Source organism: Pseudophryne corroboree, chromosome 5 (assembly GCF_028390025.1).
Source record: "Pseudophryne corroboree isolate aPseCor3 chromosome 5, aPseCor3.hap2, whole genome shotgun sequence".
In the NCBI taxonomy this organism is placed as follows: Eukaryota; Metazoa; Chordata; class Amphibia; order Anura; family Myobatrachidae; genus Pseudophryne; species Pseudophryne corroboree.
The window spans coordinates 633,681,605-633,704,307 of NC_086448.1; the positions used below are offsets into that span (position 1 = coordinate 633,681,605).

At 47.7% G+C, this 22,703-nt stretch overlaps 1 protein-coding gene across 1 annotated transcript in view; it reads left to right on the forward strand.

The window, feature by feature from the left end:
* Nucleotides 1-22,703, forward strand: part of RIOK3 (RIO kinase 3) — a 40,339-nt gene that overhangs the window by 11,683 nt on the left and 5,953 nt on the right. The window contains exons 2-8 of the mRNA XM_063923593.1: nucleotides 11,824-11,945; nucleotides 13,016-13,161; nucleotides 13,248-13,355; nucleotides 19,416-19,525; nucleotides 20,738-20,881; nucleotides 21,015-21,142; nucleotides 21,667-21,849. Of these exons, the coding sequence (XP_063779663.1) occupies nucleotides 11,824-11,945; nucleotides 13,016-13,161; nucleotides 13,248-13,355; nucleotides 19,416-19,525; nucleotides 20,738-20,881; nucleotides 21,015-21,142; nucleotides 21,667-21,849 (941 nt within the window). The remainder of the gene's footprint in view (nucleotides 1-11,823; nucleotides 11,946-13,015; nucleotides 13,162-13,247; nucleotides 13,356-19,415; nucleotides 19,526-20,737; nucleotides 20,882-21,014; nucleotides 21,143-21,666; nucleotides 21,850-22,703) is intronic.

The window sequence follows — 22,703 nt, forward strand, 5'->3', positions numbered from 1 at the left end:
CTGTGCCCGGCCAGAGCTGGGTGCTCCTAGTGGGCTCTCCTGAGCTTGCTAGTAAAGAAAGTATTTTGTCAGGTTTTTTATTTTCAGAGAGCTTCTGCTGGCAACAGACTCTCTGCTACGAGGGACTGAGGGGAGAGAAGCAAACCTACTCACGGCAGCTAGGTAGCGCTTCTTAGGCTACTGGACACCATTAGCTCCAGAGGGATCGAACACAGGTACCTAACCTTGATTGTCCGTTCCCGGAGCCGCGCCGTCGTCCCCCTCGCAGAGCCAGAAGTACAGAAGCAGCAGAAGCATGAAGACATCGAAATCGGCGGCTGAAGACTCCTGTCTTCACTTAAGGTAGCACACAGCACTGCAGCTGTGCGCCATTGCTCCCACAGCACCCCGCACACTCCGGTCACTGTAGGGTGCAGGGCGCAGGGGGGGGCGCCCTGGGCAGCAATTAATTACCTTTTTGGCAAAAATAGACATATATACAGTCTGGGACTGTATATATGCCCGAGCCCCCGCCATTTTTTACACATTAAAGCGGGACAGAAGCCCGCCGCTGAGGGGGCGGGGCCTTCTTCCTCAGCACACCAGCGCCATTTTCTCTTCACAGCTCCGCTGGAAGGACGCTCCCCAGGCTCTCCCCTGCAGTGTACAGGTGCAATAGAGGGTAAAAAAGAGAGGGGGGGCACATAAATTTAGGCGCAGAGATATATTTAACAGCAGCTACGGGGTAAACACTAAGGTACAGTGTAATCCCTGGGTTATATAGCGCTGGGGTGTGTGCTGGCATACTCTCTCTCTGTCTCCCCAAAAGCCTTTGTGGGGTCCTGACCTCAGTCAGAGCATTCCCTGTGTGTGTGCTGTGTGTCGGTACGCCTGTGTCGACATTTTTGATGAGGAAGGATACGTGGAGACAGAACAAGTGCAGCTGAGTGTGGTGTCGCTGCCGACACCTGATTGGATGGATATGTGGAAGGTGTTAAATGATAATGTAAACTCCTTGCATAACAGATTGGATAAAACTGTAACCTTGGGACAGTCAGGGTCTCAACCCATGCCTGGTCCTACAGCGCAGAGGCCGTCAGGGTCTCAAAAGCGCACACTATCCCAGATAGTTGACACAGATGTCGACACGGAATCTGACTCCAGTGTCGATGACGATGAGGCAAAGTTGCAGCCTAAAATGATTAAAGCCATCCGCTACATGATTGTAGCAATGAAGGATGTACTACACATTTCTGAGGAAAATCCTGTCCCTGACAAGAGGATTTATATGTATGGGGAGAAAAAGCATGTAGTGACTTTTCCCCCTTCACATGAATTATGTGAAAAAGGGTGGGATTCCCCTGACAGGAAGGTGATAATTTCCAAGAGATTACTTATGGCGTATCCTTTCCCGCCAACGGACAGTTAACGCTGGGAATCCTCCCCTAGGGTAGACAAGGCGTTGACACGCTTGTCTAAGAAGGTGGCCCTGCCGTCTCAGGATACGGCCGCCCTAAAGGATCCTGCGGATAGAAAGCAGGAAGCTATCCTGAAGTCTGTTTATACACATTCTGGCACACTGCTGAGGCCAGCAATTGCTTCGGCCTGGATGTGTAGTGCGGTAGCTGCATGGACGGATACTCTGTCTGAGGAGATAGATACCCTGGACAGGGACACTGTTCTACTGACCCTGGCACATATCAAGGACGCGGTCCTATATATGCGGGATGCCCAGAGGGACATTTGCCTGCTGGGCTCTAGAGTAAACGCAATGTCCATTTCTGCCAGAAGGGTCTTATGGACTCTGCAATGGACAGGGGATACCGACTCTTAAAAACACATGGAGGTTTTACCTTATAAGGGTGAGGAATTCTTTGGGGACGGTCTCTCGGACCTAGTTTCCACAGCTACGGCTGGGAAGTCAAATTTCTTGCCTTATGTCCCTCCACAACCTAAGAAAGCACCGTATTACCAAATGCAGTCCTTTCGTTCTCAGAAGAGCAAGGTGGTCAGAGGTGCGTCCTTTCTTGCCAGAGGCAGGGGTAGAGGAAAAATGCTGCACCATGCAGCTAGTTCCCAGGAACAAAAGTCTTCCCCGGCTTCCACTAAATCCACCGCATGACGCTGGGGCTCCACAGGCGGAGCCGTGGGGGCGCGTCTCCGACATTTCAGCCACCAGTGGGTTCGCTCACAGGTGGATCCTTGGGCTATACAAATTGTGTCTCAGGGATACAAGCTGGAATTCGAGGTGATGCCCCCTCACCGTTACCTAAAATCGGCCTTACCAACTTCCCCCATGGAAAGGGAGATAGTGTTGGCGGCAATTCACAAACTTTTTCTCCAGCAGGTGGTGGTAGAGGTTCCCCCCCTTCAACGGGGAAGGAGCTACTATTCCACTATGTTTGTGGTACCGAAACCGGACGGTTCGGTCAGACCCATTTTAAATTTAAAATCCATGAACATTTATCTGAAGAAATTCAAGTTCAAAATGGAATCGCTCAGAGCGGTCATTGCAAGCCTGGAAGAGGGGGATTTTATGGTGTCTCTGGACATCAAGGATGCTTACTTGCATGTCCCCATTTATCCGCCTCATCAGGAGTCCCTCAGGTTTGTGCTACGGGACTGTCATTACCAATTCCAGACGTTGCCGTTTGGCCTGTCCACGGCGCCGAGAGTTTTTACCAAGGTGATGGCGGAAATGATGGTGCTCCTTCGGAAGCAAGGGGTTACAATTATCCCATACTTGGACGATCTCCTCATAAAGGCGAGGTCCAGGGAGCAGTTGCTGATCAGCGTAGCACACTCTCAGGAAGTGTTGCGTCAGCACGGCTGGATTCTGAACATTCCAAAGTCGCAGCTGATTCCTGCGACGCGTCTGCCCTTCCTGGGCATGATTCTGGACACAGACCAGAAGAAGGTGTTTCTCCCGGAGGAGAAGGCTCAGGAGCTCGTGACTCTGGTCAGAGACCTCCTAAAGCCAAAACAGGTGTCGGTGCATCACTGCACACGAGTCCTGGGAAAGATGGTGGCGTCATACGAAGCCATTCCCTTCGGCAGGTTCCATGCGAGGATCTTTCAGTGGGATCTGCTGGACAAGTGGTCCGGATCGCATCTTCAGATGCATCGGATGATCACCCTGTCCCCCAGGGCCAGGGTGTCTCTTCTGTGGTGGCTACAAGGTGCTCACCTCCTCGAGGGCCGCAGATTCGGCATACAGGACTGGGTCCTGGTGACCACGGATGCAAGCCTCCGAGGGTGGGGGGCAGTCACTCAAGGAAGAAACTTCCGAGGGCTGTGGTCAAGTCAGGAGACTTGTCTGCACATAAATATCCTGGAGCTACGGGCCATATACAACGCCCTGAGTCAAGCGGAGCCTCTGCTTCAAGGCCAACCAGTGCTGATTCAGTCAGACAACATCACGGCAGTCGCTCATGTAAACCGCCAGGGCGGCACAAGAAGCAGGGTGGCAATGGCGGAAGCCACCAGGATTCTTCGTTGGGCGGAGAATCACGTGCAAGCACTGTCAGCAGTGTTCATTCCGGGAGTGGACAACTGGGAAGCAGACTTCCTCAGCAGACACAACCTCCACCCGGGAGAGTGGGGACTTCATCAAGAAGTCTTCACGCAGATTGTAAATCAATGGGAACGGCCACAGGTGGACATGATGGCGTCCCGCCTCAACAATAAATTAAAGAGGTATTGCGCCAGGTCAAGGGACCCTCAGGCGATAGCTGTGGACGCACTGGTGACACCGTGGGTATTCCAGTCGGTCTATGTGTTTCCTCCTCTTCCTCTCATACCCAGGGTACTGAGAATCGTAAGAAAAAGAGGAGTGAGAACAATACTCATTGTTCCGGATTGGCCAAGAAGGACTTGGTACCCGGAACTGCAAGATATGCTCACAGAGGACCCATGGCCTCTGCCTCTCAGACAGGACCTGTTGCAACAGGGGCCCTGTCTGTTCCAAGACTTACCGCAGCTGCGTTTGACGGAATGGCGGTTGAACGCCGGATCCTAGCAGAAAAGGGCATTCCAGATGCAGTTATTCCTACGCTGATAAAGGCTAGGAAGGACGTGACAGCAAAACATTATCACCGTATATGGCGAAAATATGTTGCTTGGTGTGAGGCCAGGAAGGCCCCTACAGAGGAATTCCAGCTGGGTCGATTCCTGCACTTCCTACAGTCAGGTGTGACTATGGGCCTAAAATTAGGGTCCATAAAGGTCCAGATTTCGGCCCTATCCATTTTCTTTCAAAAAGAACTGGCTTCACTGCCTGAGGTTCAGACGTTTGTTAAGGGAGTGCTGCATATTCAGCCTCCTTTTGTGCCACCAGTGGCACCTTGGGATCTTAACGTGTTGTTGGGTTTCCTGAAATCCCACTGGTTTGAGCCACTTAAGACAGCGGAGCTAAAGTATCTCAAGTGGAAAGTGGTCATGCTGTTGGCCTTAGCCTCAGCTAGGCGTGTGTCAGAATTGGCGGCTTTGTCATGTAAAAGCCCCTATCTGGTTTTCCATATGGATAGGGCAGAATTACGGACTCGTCCGCAGTTTCTGCCAAAGGTGGTGTCATCTTTTCATTTGAACCAACCCATTGTGGTGCCTGCGGCTACTCGTGACTTGGAGGATTCCAAGTTGCTTGATGTAGTCAGGGCTTTGAAGATCTATGTTGCCAGGACGGCTGGAGTCAGGAAAACTGACTCGCTGTTTATCCTGTATGCATCCAACAAGCTGGGTGCTCCTGCTTCAAAGCAAGCTATTGCTCGCTGGATCTGTAACACGATTCAGCAGGCTCATTCTGCGGCTGGATTGCCGCATCCAAAATCGGTGAAAGCCCATTCCACAAGGAAGGTGGGCTCTTCTTGGGCGGCTGCCCGAGGGGTCTCGGCATTACAGCTTTGCCGAGCGGCTACTTGGTCGGGTTCAAACACATTTGCAAAATTCTACAAGTTTGATACCCTGGCTGAGGAGGACCTGGTGTTTGCCCATTCGGTGCTGCAGAGTCATCCGCACTCTCCCGCCCGTTTGGGAGCTTTGGTATAATCCCCATGGTCCTTACGGAGTCCCCAGCATCCACTAGGACGTTAGAGAAAATAAGAATTTACTCACCGGTAATTCTATTTCTCGTAGTCCGTAGTGGATGCTGGGCGCCCGTCCCAAGTGCGGACTTTCTGCAATACGTGTATATAGTTATTGCTTAACAAAGTGTAATGGTTATGTAGCATCGGTTGAGTGATGCTCAGTTGTTGTTAATACTGTTAACTGGGTAAGTTTATCACAAGTTGTACAGTGTGATTGGTGTGGCTGGTATGAGTCTTACCCTGGATTCCAAAATCCTTTCCTTGTAATGTCAGCTCTTCCGGGCACAGTTTTCCTTAACTGAGGTCTGGAGGAGGGGCATAGAGGGAGGAGCCAGTGCACACCAGATAGTACTGAATCTTTCTTTAGAGTGCCCAGTCTCCTGCGGAGCCCGTCTATTCCCCATGGTCCTTACGGAGTCCCCAGCATCCACTACGGACTACGAGAAATAGAATTACCGGTGAGTAAATTCTTATTTCTCTGACGTCCTAGTGGATGCTGGGAACTCCGTAAGGACCATGGGGAATAGCGGCTCCGCAGGAGACAGGGCACATCTAAAGAAAGCTTTAGGATCACCTGGTGTGCACTGGCTCCTCCCCCTATGACCCTCCTCCAAGCCTCAGTTAGATTTTCTGTGCCCGACGAGAAGGGTGCACACTAGGGGCTCTCCTGAGCTCTTTGTGAAAGTTTTAGTTTAGGTTTATTATTTTCAGTGAGACCTGCTGGCAACAGGCTCACTGCATCGAGGGACTAAGGGGAGAAGAAGCGAACTCACCTGCGTGCAGAGTGGATTGGGCTTCTTAGGCTACTGGACATTAGCTCCAGAGGGACGATCACAGGTTCAGCCTGGATGGGTCACCGGAGCCGCGCCGCCGGCCCCCTTACAGAGCCAGAAGAGCGAAGAGGTCCGGAAAAATCGGCGGCAGAAGACTTTCCTGTCTTCAGATAAAGGTAGGCGCACAGCACCGCAGCTGTGCGCCATTGCTCTCAGCACACTTCACACTCCGGTCACTGAGGGTGCAGGGCGCTGGGGGGGCAGCGCCCTGAGACGCAATAAATCGATAAACCTTTTATGGCTAAAATAAATGCATCACATATAACTCCTGGGCTATATGGATGCATTTAACCCCTGCCAAAACATACAAGAAAACGGATGATAAGGACGCCGAGAAAGGGGCGGAGCCTATCTCCTCAGCACACTGGCGCCATTTTCCCTCACAGCTCAGTTGGAGGGAAGCTCCCTGGCTCTCCCCTGCAGTCACTACACTACAGAAAGGGGTTAAAAAAGAGAGGGGGGCACAAATTAGGCGCAGTATAAACAATACAGCAGCTATAAAGGGAAAAACACTTATATAAGGTTATCCCTGTTATATATATATATATATATATATATATAGCGCTCTGGTGTGTGCTGGCAAACTCTCCCTCTGTCTCCCCAAAGGGCTAGTGGGGTCCTGTCCTCTATCAGAGCATTCCCTGTGTGTGTGCTGTGTGTCGGTACGTTTGTGTCGACATGTATGAGGAGAAAAATGATGAGGAGACGGAGTAGAGTGTCTGTAATAGTGTTGTCACCCCCTGGGGGGTCGACACCTGAGTGGATGTACTGTTGAAATTGCGTGACAGTGTCAGCTTTGTATAAAAGACAGTGGTTGACATGAGACAGCCGGCTACTCAGCTTGTGCATGTCCAGACGTCTCATACAGGGGCTCTAAAGCGCCCGTTACCTCAGATACAGACGCCGACACGGATACTGACTCCTGTGTCGACGGTGAAGAGACAACCGTGATTTCCAATAGGGCCACACATTGCATGATTGAGGCAATGGGAAAAGTTTACACTCTTCTGATAATATAAATACCACCAAAAAAAGGGGTATTATGTTTGGTGAGGAAAAACTTCCTGTAGTTTTCCTGAATCTGAGAAATAAAATGAGGTGTGTGATGATGCGTGGGTTTCCCCCCGATAACAATTGATAATTTCTAAAAAGTTATTGGCAGTATACCTTTTCCCGCCAGAGGTTAGGGTGCGTTGGGAAACACCCCCTAGGAGGGATAAGGCGCTCACACGCTTGTAAGAACAAGGGCTCTACCCTCTCTTGAGATGGCCGCCCTTAGGGATCCTGCTGATAGAAAGCAGGAGGGTATCCTAAAATGTATTTACACACATACTGGTGTTATACTGCGACCAGCAATCGCCTCAGCCTGGAGGTGCAGTTCTGGGTTGGCGTGGTCGGATTCCCTGACTGGAAATTTGATATCCTAGATAAGGACAGTATATTATTGCCTATAGAGCAATTAAAAGATGCATTTCTATATATGCATGATGCACAGCGGAATATTTGCCGACTGGCATCAAGTATAAGTGCTTTGTCCAATTATACCAGTAAAGTGGTCAGGTGATGCGGATTCCAAACGGCATTTGGAAGTATTGCCTTAAAAAAGGGGATGTACCCCAGGTCGCCTCTCAAAATAAGACGCCGTATTATCAGGCGCAGTCCTGGTTGGCAAGCGGACAAAAGGGTTCCTTTTTTCTGCTCGTGACAGAGGGAGAGGAAAATGGCTGCAGAGATCAGCCAGTTCCCAGGAACAGAAACCCTTTTCCGCCTCTGCCAAGCTCTCAGTATGACGCTAGGGCTTTACAAGTTCAGGCACGGTGGGGGCCCGTTCTCAATGAATTTCAGTGCGCAGTGGGCTCACTCGCAAGTAGACCCCTGGATCCTTCAGGTAATATTTCAGGGGTACAAATTGGAATTCGAGACGTATTCCCCTCGCCGTTTCCAAAAGTCTGTTTTACCGACGTCTCCCGCTGACAGGGAGGCAGTTTTGGAAGTCATTCACAAGCTGTATTCCCAGCAGGTGATAATTAAGGTACCCCTCCTGCAACAGGGAACGGGGTATTATTCCACACTATTGTGGTACCGAAGCCAGACGGCTCGGTGAGACCGATTTTAAAATCTAAAATCTTTGAACACTTACATACAGAGGTTCAAATTCAAGATTGAGTCACTCAGAGCAGTGATTGCAAACCTGGAAGAAGGGGACTACATGATGTCTCGGGACATCAAGAATGCTTACCTTCATGTCAAAATTTACCCTTCTCACCAAGGGTATCTCAGGTTATGGTACAGAAGTGTCACTATCAGTTCAGACGCTGCCGTAGGGATGGTCCACGGCACCCCGGGTCTTTACTGAAGTAATGACCGTAATGATGATATTCCTTCGAAGGAAGGGAATTTTAGTTATCCCTTACTTGGACGATTCCCTGATAAGGGTGAGATCCAGGGAACAGTTGGAGATCGGTGTAGCACTATCTCAGGTAGTGTTGCGGCAGCACGATTGGATTCTCAATATTCCAAAATCGCAGCTGGTTCCGACGACTTGTCTTCTGTTCCTAGGGATGATCCTGGACACAGTCCAGAAAGAAGGTGTTTCTCCCGGAGGAGAAAGCCAGGGAGTTATCCGAGCTAGTCAGGAACCTCCTAAAACCGAACCAAGTCTCAGTGCATCAATGCACAAGGGTTCTGGGTAAAAATGGTGGCTTCCTACGAAGCAATCCCATTCGGCAGATTCCACGCAAGACTTTCCAGTGGAACCTACTGGACAAATGGTCCGGGTCGCATCTTCAGATGCTTCAGCGGATAACCCTGTCACCAGGGACAAGGGTATCCCTCCTGTGGTGGTTGCAGAGTGCTCATCTTCTAGAGGGCCGCAGATTCGGCATTCGGGACTGGGTCCTGGTGGCCACGGATGCCAGCCTGCGAGGCTGGGGAGCAGTCACACAGGGAAGGAATATCCAGGGCTTATGGTCAAGCCTGGAGACATCACTTCACATAAATGTCCTGAAGCTAAGGGCCATTTACAATGCTCTAAGCTTAGCAAGACCTCTGCTTCAAGGTCAGCCGGTGTTGATCCAGTCAGACAACATTACGGCAGTCACCCACGTAAACAGACAGGGTGCCACAAGAAGCAGGAGGGCAATGGCAGAAGCTGCAAGGATTCTTCGCGGGGCGAAAAACCATGTGATAGTACTGTCAGCAGTTTTCATTCCGGGAGTGGACAACTGGGAAGCAGTTTTCCTCAGCACGACCTCCACCCGGGAGAGTAAGGACTTCACCCAGAAGTCTTCCACATGATTATAAACCGTTGGGAAAAACTCGACAGGTATTGCGCCACGTCAAGGGACCCTCAGGCAATAGCTGTAGATGCTCTGGTAACACCGTGGGTGTACCAATCAGTGTATGGGTTCCCTCCTCTGCCTCTCATACCCAAGGTACTGAGATTGATAAGATGGAGAGGAGTAAGCACTATATTAGTGGCTCCGGATTGGCCAAAAAGGAATTGGTAACCGGAACTTCAAGAGATGCTCACGGAGGATCCGTAGCCTCTACCTCTAAGAAGGGACCTGCTCCAGCAAGGACCTTATCTGTTCCAAGACTTACCGCGGCTGCGTTGACGGCATGGCGGTTGAACGCCGGATCCTGAAGGAAAAAGGCATTCCGGATGAAGTCATCCCTATCCTGATCAAAGCCAGGAAGGATGTAACCGCAAAACATTATCACCGCATTTGGCGAAAATATGTTGCGTGGTGCGAGGCCAGTAAGGCTCAACGGAGGAAATTCAACTGGGTCGAATCCTACATTTCCTGCAAACAGGAGTATCTATGGGCCTGAAATTGGGGTCCATTAAGGTTCAAATTTCGGCTCTGTCAATTTTCTTCCAAAAAAAGAACTAGCTTCAGTCCCTGAAGTTCAGACATTTGTTAAAGGGGTACTGCATATACAGCCTCCTTTTGTGCTTTCAGTGGCACTTTTGGGATCTCCAGGTGGTTTTTGGGTTCCAAAAGTCACATTGGTTTGACCCACTTAAATCTGTGGAGTTAAAATATCTCACAGAAAAAGTGGTCATGCTGTTGGCTCTGGCCTGGGCCAGGCGCGTGTCAGAATTGGTGGCTTTATCCTGTAAAAGCCCTTATCTGATTTTCCATTCGGACAGGGCGGAATTGAGGACTCGTCCTTAGTTTCTCCCTAAGGTGGTTTCAGCGTTCACCTGAACCAAACCTATTGTGGTGCCTGCGGCTACTAGGGACTTGGAGGACTCCAAGTTGCTAGACGTTGTCAGGGCCCTGAAAATATATGTTTCCAGGACGGCTGGAGTCGGGAAAACTGACTCGCTGTTTATCCTGTAAGCACCCAACAAGCTGGGTGCTCCTGCTTCTAAGCAGACTATTGCTCGTTGGATTTGTAGTACAATTCAGCTTGCACATTCTGTGGCAGGCCTGCCACAGCCAAAAATCTGTAAATGCCCACTCCACAAGGAAGGTGGGCTCATCTTGGGCAGCTGCCCGAGGGGGCTCTGCTTTACAACTTTGCCGAGCAGTTACTTGGTCAGGAGCAAATACGTTTGTAAAATTCTACAAATTTGATACCCTGGCTGAGGAGGACCGGGAGTTCTCTCATTGGGTGCTGCAGAGTCATCCGCACTCTCCCGCCCGTTTGGGAGCTTTGGTATAATCCCCATGGTCCTTACGGAGTTCCCAGCATCCACTAGGACGTCAGAGAAAATAAGAATTTACTTACCGATAATTCTATTTCTCGTAGTCCGTAGTGGATGCTGGGCGCCCATCCCAAGTGCGGATTGTCTGCAATACTGGTACATAATTATTGTTACCAAAAAATTCGGGTTATTGTTGTATTGAGCCATCTTTTCTAGAGGCTTCTCTATTATCATGCTGTTAACTGGGTTCAGATCACAAGTTGTACAGTGTGATTGGTGTGGCTGGTATGAGTCTTACCCGGGATTCAAAATCCTTCCTTATTGTGTACGCTCGTCCGGGCACAGTATCCTAACTGAGGCTTGGAGGAGGGTCATAGGGGGAGGAGCCAGTGCACACCAGGTGATCCTAAAGCTTTCTTTAGATGTGCCCTGTCTCCTGCGGAGCCGCTATTCCCCATGGTCCTTACGGAGTTCCCAGCATCCACTACGGACTACGAGAAATAGAATTATCGGTAAGTAAATTCTTATTTTTCTGTTCCTTAATCTCACCGTTTATAACAGGGTAACCTGTCAATGTAAGTGGTAATAGAAGAACAGTCGCCAGCCACTTGTGATTTTTGTGGCAGGGGATCTGTTTTCACTCCCCCCTTACTGGAATTCCAATTCTGGGGCTCTACCTCTAGGGCTGTGTTCTCGCCTCCAATTATATTGGTCCATCATTGGAGGAGTGATTTGGGTGAAAGCTTAAGCAGAGCGCAGTTAATGTTTTAAAGATATCTTACAACTTTTTACGGATGTGTTCACGTCTAGCCTCCCTGCATGTTAAATAGCCCTTTTAATCACGCCATGCTGTTGCGTGACTTTTTTTTTCTTTTTTTTTCTCCCAACTATGCGAACAGGACGCACAAGCAGCCTATTCTGATTAAAATGGTAAGCCTATTCTGATTAAAATGGTATGCAGCATGCCTATATTCTGTGCAACCGAGGGTGTATCAGCATGTAAAATACTACGCTACAGTCTTTTCCTAGAAAGCAGTATACCATTTCTTCTGCAGTTACAGCCGCAGATGCACAGAGAATATAGGCATGCCTCATAACATTTAAATCGTCAGTCTGCTTGTGCGTCCTATTTGCATAGTGATGTGAATAAGACACATTTTGGGGAAAAAGTCGTTGACGCTAATGGAGTTGCACAGGACCTGTCGGCTCACTCACACCAGGCATCTTTGTTGCTTCTCAACTCGTGATTAAAACGTGTGTTTTTCCCTTTTAGAGCCCTTGGGGTTTAGCTGCAAAGCCTGTAAGTCACTGCTCTCTAGCAGAGGTCATGAGTGAGGAGCTGGCCAGAGAACTCCAGATAGAGGAAGAGAGCCATGTACTCCCACAGGAAGCACTGTAAGTTCTATTTCATGCTGGCTGCAACAACAACTTGTACTCATACCCTGTGTAATGGGAATCTGTGACTGTGTCAGACAGCAGTAAGGTCGCAATATACAGGTTGAGTATCCCATATCCAAACATTCCGAAATACGGAATATTCCGAATTACGGAATTTTTTTTAGTGAGAGTGAGATTGTGAAACCTTTTGTTTTCTGATGGCTCAATGTACACAAACTTTGTTTAATACACAAAGTTATTAAAAATATTGTATTAAATGACCTTCTGGCTGTGTGTATATGAAACATAAATTAATTGTGTGAATGTACACACACTTTGTTTAATGCACAATTATTAAAAATATTGGCTAAAATGACCTTCAGGCTGTGTGTATAAGGTGTAAATGAAACACAAATGCATTCTGTGCTTAGATTTAGGTCCCATCGACATGATATCTCATTATGGTATGCAATTATTCCAAAATACGGAAAAATCCCATATCCAAAATTCTTCCGGTCCCAAGCATTTTCGATAAGGGCTACTCAACCTGTATGTCACATTGGACAGACATGGTATGTCACATATGGTCACATTGGAGACACATTATTGCACTCTATAGATAAGAACATGTTCCCCTTGCGCCAACTCCTTTTACTGGGTTCCTGCTATAAGTTATTACAGTGGCTGGAGTCACCATTCAACATTGCCCACATGGCCTTGTCAGGGATTCTGATTAGAAGTGCAGTTCAATCAAGCGGATAGTGGTACAAATAATAATAATTTCAATAATAAACAATAAATTGTGTATACCACTGATTTTCATCCTCAACCCTCATGTTTTACCAACAGTTCAAGTTTTGAGGACTTCTGTCTGTGGGATAGGTGCTGACACAGCAAAATAGATGAACTCACCTATGCATAATTAAAGAAATCCACAAAACATGACATGTTGGTGATACTTGAGGACTGGAGTTGAGAGCCTCTGGTGTATCTGGTTATGCAGATTTGAATGTAATATGTCTGTTACACTATGTTCTCATTGGAAATGGTGACATACCTCAGTATTTGCTTAAACTGTGTTACTCTAGTTTGGATGATGGACCTTTCTTAACTGGGGAGAACATTGATACATCGAGTGATGAAGTGTTGGCTCAGATGCTGCAAATACAGTTTGACAAGGAATATGATGCTCAACTGAGTAGAGAGGAGAAGAAATTTAATGGTGACAGTAAAGGTAATGGAGATGAATGTAGTAGTATTAGTAGGGGGAAGGACATACCAAATATCCATGCAATGACTGTATTTTGTTTGGTTATTTAGTTTCCATATCCTTCGAAAACTACCGCAAGGTACACCCTTCTGAGGACAGTGATAGTTCAGAGGATGAAGTGGATTGGCAGGACACACGCCATGACCCATACAAAGCCGGTAAGGACAAAGACACAACTGTGTATTGAATTTCCCTCTGAATTGCATAACTCCCAACATGACCCATTCCAAGTGGGACAACATGATCTGCTCCTGGACTTCCCTCTTAATTTATGATTGCTGTCACCTGTGTTGATCTAATTAATAAAAAAGACGTTTCAACACAGGTGTTGGCAATCACAAATTAAGAGGGAGGTCCGGGAACAGAGCATTTTGTCCCAGCTGGAATGGGTCATGTTGGGAGGTATGTTACTGTAAGAAAACAATTGCCTATTCTTGGTAAGACTTGTACTACTACAGCTTTTTCTGTGTCGCTTGCCATATATAATTCTTCAGCAGACGAAGGAGGAAGTTCAGAGCAGTCTCCTGCACCTTCTATAAACTGCTGCTGCCTTTCTGCACAATAGTTCTTGCCTGAAATCATGCACTTAGAGACCATTTTCTCTAACGTCCTAAGTGGATGCTGGGGACTCCGTAAGGACCATGGGGAATAGCGGCTCCGCAGGAGACTGGGCACAAAAGCAAAGCTTTAGAACTACCTGGTGTGCACTGGCTCCTCCCCCTATGACCCTCCTCCAAGCCTCAGTTAGATCTTTGTGCCCGAACGAGAAGGGTGCACACTAGGGGCTCTCCTGAGCTTCTTAGTGAAAGTTTTAGTTTAGGTTTTTTTATTTTCAGTGAGACCTGCTGGCAACAGGCTCACTGCATCGAGGGACTAAGGGGAGAAGAAGCGAACTCACCTGCGTGCAGAGTGGATTGGGCTTCTTAGGCTACTGGACATTAGCTCCAGAGGGACGATCACAGGCCCAGCCATGGATGGGTCCCAGAGCCGCGCCGCCGGCCCCCTTACAGAGCCAGAAGACAGAAGAGGTCCGGAAAATCAGCGGCAGAAGACGTCCTGTCTTCACCAAGGTAGCGCACAGCACTGCAGCTGTGCGCCATTGCTCCTCAGCACACTTCGGTCACTGAGGGTGCAGGGCGCTAGGGGGGGGCGCCCTGAGCAGCAATAAAAACACCTTGGCTGGCGAAAATACATCACATATAGCCCCCAGGGCTATATGGATGAATTTTAACCCCTGCCAGAATCTATAAAAAAGCAGGAGAAAAGTCCGCGAAAAAGGGGCGGAGCCTATCTCCTCGGCACACTGGCGCCATTTTCCCTCACAGCTTAGTTGGAGGGAAGCTCCCCTGGCTCTCCCCTGCAGTCACTACACTACAGAAAGGGTTAAAAAAGAGAGGGGGGCACTAATTAGGCGCAGTATTAACAATACAGCAGCTATAAGGGGAAAAACACTTATATAAGGTTATCCCTGTGTATGTATGTATGTATATATATATATATATATATATATATATATATATATATATATATATATATATATAGCGCTCTGGTGTGTGCTGGCAAACTCTCCCTCTGTCTCCCCAAAGGGCTAGTGGGGTCCTGTCCTCTATCAGAGCATTCCCTGTGTGTGTGCTGTGTGTCGGTACATTTGTGTCGACATGTATGAGGAGAAAAATGATGTGGAGACGGAGCAGATTGCCTGTAATAGTGATGTCACCCCCTAGGGGGTCGACACCTGAGTGGATGAACTGTTGGAAGGAATTACGTGACAGTGTCAGCTCTGTATAAAAGACAGTGGTTGACATGAGACAGCCGGCTACTCAGCTTGTGCCTGTCCAGACGTCTCATAGGCCGTCAGGGGCTCTAAAGCGCCCGTTACCTCAGATGGCAGATATAGACGCCGACACGGATACTGACTCCAGTGTCGACGGTGAAGAGACAAATGTGACTTCCAGTAGGGCCACACGTTACATGATTGAGGCAATGAAAAATGTTTTACACATTTCTGATAATACGAGTACCACCAAAAAGGGGTATTATGTTCGGTGAGGAAAAACTTCCTGTAGTTTTCCTGAATCTAAAAAAATTAAATGAGGTGTGTGATGATGCGTGGGTTTCCCCCGATAACAACTGATAATTTCTAAAATGTTATTGGCATTATATCCTTTCCCGCCAGAGGTTAGGGTGCGTTGGGAAACACCCCCTAGGGTGGATAAAGCGCTCACACGCTTGTAAGAACAAGGGCTCTACCCTCTCCTGAGATGGCCGCCCTTAAGGATCCTGCTGATAGAAAGCAGGAGGGTATCCTAAAAGGTATTTACACACATACTGGTGTTATACTGCGACCAGCAATCGCCTCAGCCTGGATGTGCAGTGCTGGGTTGGCGTGGTCGGATTCCCTGACTGAAAATATTGATACCCTAGATAGGGACAGTATATTATTGCCTATAGAGCATTTGAAAGATGCATTTCTATATATGCGTGATGCACTGCGGAATATTTGCCGACTGGCATCAAGTCTAAGTGCGTTGTCCATTTCTACCAGTAGAGGGTTATGGACACGACAGTGGTCAGGTGATGCGGATTCCAAACGGCATTTGGAAGTATTGCCTTATTAAGGGGAGGAGTTATTTGGGGTCGGTCTTTCAGACCTGGTGGCCACGGCAACAGCTGGGAAATCCATGTGTGTACCCCAGGTTGCCTCTCAACATGAGAAGACGCCGTATTATCAGGCGCAGTCTTTTCGTGGACAAGCGGGCAAAAGGTTCCTCATTTCTGCCCCGTGACAGAGGGAGAGGAAAAAGGCTGCAGAAATCAGCCAGTTCCCAGGAACAGAAACCCTCTCCCGCCTCTGCCAAGCCCTCAGTATGACGCTGGGGCTTTACAAGCAGAATCAGGCGCGGTGGGGGGCCCGTCTCAATGAATTTCAGCGCGCAGTGGGCTCACTCGCAAGTAGACCCCTGGATCCTTCAGGTGATATCTCAGGGGTACAAATTGGAATTCGAGACGTCTCCCCCTCGCCGTTTCCTAAAGTCTGCTTTACCGATGTCTCCTTCTGACAGGGAGACAGTTTTGGAAGCCATTCACAAGCTGTATTCCCAGCAGGTGATAATCAAGGTACCTCTCCTGCAACAGGGAACGGGGTATTATTCCACACTGTTGTGGTACCGAAGCCGGACGGCTCGGTGAGACCGATCCTAAATCTAAAATCTTTGAACACTTACATACAGAGGTTCAAATTCAAGATTGAGTCACTCAGAGCAGTGATTGCGAACCTGGAAGAAGGGGACTACATGATGTCTCGGGACATCAAGGATGCTTACCTTCATGTCCCAATTTACCCTTCTCACCAAGGGTACCTCGGGTTTATGGTACAGAACTGTCACTATCAGTTCAGACGCTGCCGTATGGATGGTCCACGGCACCCCGGGTCTTTACCAAGGTAATGGCCGAAATGATGATATTCCTTCGAAGGAAGGGAATTTTAGTTATCCCTTACTTGGACGATTCCCTGATAAGGGTAAGATCCAGGGAACAGTTGGAGGTCGGTGTAGCACTATCTCAGGTAGTGTTGCGGCAGCACGATTGGATTCTCAATATTCCAAAATCGCAGCTGGTTCCGACGACTCGTCTTCTGTTCCTAGGGATGATCCTGGACACAGTCCAGAAAAAGGTGTTTCTCCCGGAGGAGAAAGCCAGGGAGTTATCCGAGCTAGTCAGGAACCTCCTAAAACCGAGCCAACTCTCAGTGCATCAATGCACAAGGGTTCTGGGTAAAATGGTGGCTTCCTACGAAGCAATCCCATTCGGCAGATTCCACGCATCAGCGGATAACCCTGTCACCAAGGACTGTGGTGGTTGCAGAGTGCTCATCTTCTAGAGGGCCGCAGATTCGGCATTCAGGACTGGGTCCTGGTGACCACGGATGCCAGCCTGCGAGGCTGGGGAGCAGTCACACAGGGAAGGAATTTCCAGGGCTTATGGTCAAGCCTGGAGACATCACTTCACATAAATATCCTGAAGCTAAGGGCCATTTACAATGCTCTAAGCTTAGCAAGACCTCTGCTTCAAGGTCAGCCGGTGTTGATCCAGTCGGACAACATCACGGCAGTCACCCACGTAAACAGACAGGGTGGCACAAGAAGCAGGAGGGCAAAAAAATGGCAGAAGCTGCAAGGATTCTTCGTTGGGCGGAAAATCATGTGATAGCACTGTCAGCAGTATTCATTCCGGGAGTGGACAACTGGGAAGCAGACTTCCTCAGCAGACACGACCTCCACCCGGGAGAGTGGAGACTTCACCCAGAAGTCTTCCACATGATTATAAACCGTTGGGAAAAACTCGACAGGTATTGCGCCAGGTCAAGGGACCCTCAGGCAATAGCTGTAGACGCTCTGGTAACACCGTGGGTGTACCAGTCAGTGTATGTGTTCCCTCCTCTGCCTCTCATACCCAAGGTACTGAGATTGATAAGATGGAGAGGAGTAAGCACTATATTCGTGGCTCCGGATTGGCCAAGAAGGACTTGGTAACCGGAACTTCAAGAGATGCTCACGGAGGATCCGTGGCCTCTACCTCTAAGAAGGGACCTGCTCCAGCAAGGACCCTGTCTGTTCCAAGACTTACCGCGGCTGTGTTTGACGGCATGGCGGTTGAACGCCGGATCCTGAAGGAAAAAGGCATTCCGGATGAAGTCATCCCTATCCTGATCAAAGCCAGGAAGGATGTAACCGCAAAACATTATCACCGCATTTGGCGAAAATATGTTGCGTGGTGCGAGGCCAGTAAGGCCCGACGGAGGAAATTCAACTGGGTCGATTCCTACATTTCCTGCAAACAGGAGTGTCTATGGGCCTGAAATTGGGGTCCATTAAGGTTCAAATTTCGGCCCTGTCAATTTTCTTCCAAAAAGAACTAGCTTCAGTCCCTGAAGTTCAGAAAAGGGGTACTGCATATACAGCCTCCTTTTGTGCCTCCAGTGGCACTTTGGGATCTCAATGTAGTTTTTGGGTTCCAAAAGTCACATTGGTTTGAACCACTTAAATCTGTGGAGTTAAAATATCTCACATGGAAAGTGGTCATGCTGTTGGCCCTGGCCTGGGCCAGGCGCGTGTCAGAATTGGCGGCTTTATCCTGTAAAAGCCCTTATCTGATTTTCCATTCGGACAGGGCGGAATTGAGGACTCGTCCTCAGTTTCTCCCTAAGGTGGTTTCAGCGTTTCACCTGAACCAACCTATTGTGGTGCCTGCGGCTACTAGGGACTTGGAGGACTCCAAGTTGCTAGACGTTGTCAGGGCCCTGAAAATATATGTTTCCAGGACGGCTGGAGTCAGAAAATCTGACTCGCTGTTTATCCTGTATGCACCCAACAAGCTGGGTGCTCCTGCTTCTAAGCAGACTATTGCTCGTTGGATTTGTAGTACAATTCAGCTTGCACATTCTGTGGCAGGCCTGCCACAGCCAAAAATCTGTAAATGCCCACTCCACAAGGAAGGTGGGCTCATCTTGGGCGGCTGCCCGAGGGGTCTCGGCTTTACAACTTTGCCGAGCAGCTACTTGGTCAGGAGCAAATACGTTTGTAAAATTCTACAAAATTGATACCCTGGCTGAGGAGGACCTGGAGTTCTCTCATTTGGTGCTGCAGAGTCATCCGCACTCTCCCGCCCGTTTGGGAGCTTTGGTATAATCCCCATGGTCCTTACGGAGTCCCCAGCATCCACTTAGGACGTTAGAGAAAATAAGAATTTACTTACCGATAATTCTATTTCTCGTAGTCCGTAGTGGATGCTGGGCGCCCATCCCAAGTGCGGATTGTCTGCAATACTGGTACATAGTTATTGTTACCAAAAAATCGGGTTATTGCTGTAGTGAGCCATCTTTTCTAGAGGCTCCTCTGTTATCATGCTGTTAACTGGGTTTAGATCACGAGTTATACGGTGTGATTGGTGTGGCTGGTATGAGTCTTACCCGGGATTCAAAATCCTTCCTTATTGTGTACGCTCGTCCGGGCACAGTATCCTAACTGAGGCTTGGAGGAGGGTCATAGGGGGAGGAGCCAGTGCACACCAGGTAGTTCTAAAGCTTTGCTTTTGTGCCCAGTCTCCTGCGGAGCCGCTATTCCCCATGGTCCTTACGGAGTCCCCAGAATCCACTACGGACTACGAGAAATAGAATTATCGGTAAGTAAATTCTTATTTTTTTTTTCTTCCATCTGTAGATAAGCCCACCGTAACCCCTAAGAAGGGCTTTGTAGGAAAAGGGAAAGATATTACAACTAAACATGATGAGGTGGTTTGTGGAAGGAAGAATACGGCTCGCATGGAAAATGTAAGTATAGGTTTTGCCATTTTTTCCCATAGGTTTTACAAATAGAATTTTTGGACTTGTATTAAACTCTGGCGTTTCGATAATGGGTACTGTGTGTGTGTGCGCGCGCGCACGGGTCCAGGGGGGACCCACACAGTACACATTGCACCAATATTTTAATACTTATCGTCTCGGGAGTCCAGCGTCGGGCGCTACAGCCGCTACAAAAATCTCTTCCAAAATGGCCCCCGCACATTGTCAATAGTGAATTTGGTCTCTGGAACATTGCGGGCACCAGAGTGTTAAATATTGCCCTGAATGTGAGAGTGGTCTATGGGCATTTTTAACTGTTTTGAATAGTGACATCCCTCCAGCCTCGCAAGCATCCTTCGTCACTATTCTAACCTCCCAGAAGGAGAATAAGGAGTACCTGTCAACATTGGGGTATATTCAATTGAAGTCTGATCCATTCCGACATTCATTTGTCGGAATGGATCCGACCAGGGCTAGTCAATGCATTCTCAATTCGACTTTAAAAAAAAAAAAGTCGAATTGAGATGCGGGAGCTTAGACGGGGAAGAGCCGCGGGCGCGAGGTGTCTGGCTTGCTGGAGTCGGGTGGACGCTGCGGTGAGCGGCGGCTGTGATGCATCCTCTGGCGCTACTCTCCCCGTCTCTGCTCTCGCATCTCACTTCGACTTTTTTTAAAGTCGAATTGAGATGATTGAAAAGGGGGCCAAAACCGACACAAGCACGCGGATCGGCAGCTATTCCGCCGATCCACGTGTTTTTCGACAAGTCGAATTCCTCGACTTGTCTAATAATTTGGGGTTAGATTGCATATGTCGGAACCCCTTCCGACCTAAAAAAGTCGAAAACTGCCATCTTTTTGACAGACGGCAGCTTTCGACTTCAATTGAATATACCCCATTGTCTTTGTTGAGATTGTCTCTTTTCAGCAACCAGTGGAGCAGCCAAGCCGTACTGTAAAATGCAGTGTGAAAATACAGCTTACCATTGCGAATGCAGCCTGCAAGGGCATGCAGTAGTGGGCGTGCACAAAAAATAAAAAAAGTCATTAGTTTGCACACTTTGCAGTGCAAGATCAGCTCCTAATTCTACACCACTGTAAAATTAACAAATCGCTAAACAAGCCCTTTATGTATATTTTTTTTTATTTATTATTGCCTGTTTAATCCAGTTATCAGCATTAATTTAACTCTGTCTCTTCCAGTTTGCACCTGAGTTTCAGGTTGGAGATGGAATTGGAATGGATTTGAAGTTGTCCAACCAGGTTTTCAATGTGTTAAAGCAGCACTCTATTTCTGAGCAGCGCAGGAGTGCCAGACTGCATGACAAGAAGGAAGTCTCTACTTCTGTAAGTAGCTCACCTATTTATTCCACCACATCCCCCATAGCTAACCATTGTCGCTGACATTTTGTCATTCTATGACTCAAGCATGTACGGTTTTATTTTTGTCGGATTAAGTACTCTATTTTGATGTGTGCAGGAGAAAGTAGTGGACCCGAAGACCAGACTGCTGTTGTATAAAATGGTGAATGCAGGAGTGTTGGACAATATCAATGGCTGTGTGAGCACTGGGAAAGAGTCTGTTGTTTTTCATGCTAATGGAGGAAGGTATGCGCAAAATATGTTCTACTAGAACTAAACTATAGTCTAATGGAAATTGCATTATTAATGTGATTAACATCTTTTTGTAAAATACATCTCTGCGAAAATCTTGTTTTAATCTGTATACATAGTTACTATTTTATTCTCCCTTTGGCTGGTATTTTACTTTAGATGAAAAAATTTTTTATAAACGCTATCGACTTCCAAATTTGTTTGCCCCAGGCACCAGAAGTGGTAACCTAGTTACTCCTATGCATGTTCCCTCCACCTGTTTGTGACAGGTCTCTGCTGCATATAAAATGGTTGTGCGCTTAATTGCGTGGGTTAGGAGTACAGATGTACATAGTGACAACGGCCTTCCCCAGCCATAATGAGCTCACCTCTGGAAAGAGGATGCTGTGGGAGAATGGACCTACTACTGAAATAGGTATTTTGGGTGAAACTATGCTTTAAGCTGGGTACCTTCATTTTACCAATAAAATATTTTCTAAAATTGTTGTTGTTTTTTTTTTTTTTTTTTTTTTTTGAAGTATGGAAGAGCAGGAAGTGCCTTCTGAATGTGCCATCAAAGTATTCAAGACCACCTTGAATGAGTTCAAGAACAGGGACAAATATATAAAGGATGATTACAGATTCAAGGATCGTTTTAGCAAGCTGAATCCACGCAAGATCATTCGTATGTGGGCAGAGAAGGAGAAGCACAACTTAAAGAGGTATATAGAGAGTTATACACATTTTATACCACTTTCAGACAGAAATGTCCCTAAATCCAGTCTTTTACCTGGCATGTTTGAGTGCCGAGTTGTTTTGCTGTTCCTAGCTTGGACCGCCTTTCACACAGAAAAGCAAATTACCGGGGCAAGCATTTCTACCTGGTAATTTGCCATTCAACATGGGTATTTCTTATGTGTGAAAGGGTCAACCAGGGTCGAAGTCCCGGGAATTTTAGACTTGGATTAACCTTTTCACACAGGAAAAGGACCCGTGTTGATTGTTAAGTTACCGGGTTAAAGTGCTTGATTCGGTCATTTGCTTTTCTGTGTGAAAGAGGTTTTTTAGACCTATACACTGATGGTAATACACATTTAACATTAAAACATTTAACATTCATGCCTTATTAGTGGTCTTCCAATGGAATGGATATAGGCAGTGTTTTCCTTTTGAGGTAGGGAAAGCTAAACACAAGACCTCTTTCTGGGTAAGGACTAATATATCCAGAACTATGGGGAATAGAACAAGTTGTAAATGATGTACTATGTCACAGGTTTTCAAACGCGGTACTCAAGGCACCCCAACAGTCCAGGTTTTAAGTATATCCATGCTTTGCCACAGGTGATTTAATTAGCACATCGGTTGATTTAACCATCTGTGCTGAGCGATACATATACCTAAAACGTGGACCGTTGGGGTGCCTTGAGGACTGCATTTGAGAACCTCTGTAGTATGTGAAGTCAAATCAAAAACCCAAGTGTATATACAGTCTTCCTAGACATTTGTAGTCCTTCTCATAGATTCAGTATAATCCTTTCCCTTCATATTAATCTACAATATTTTAAGCAGGTCCGCT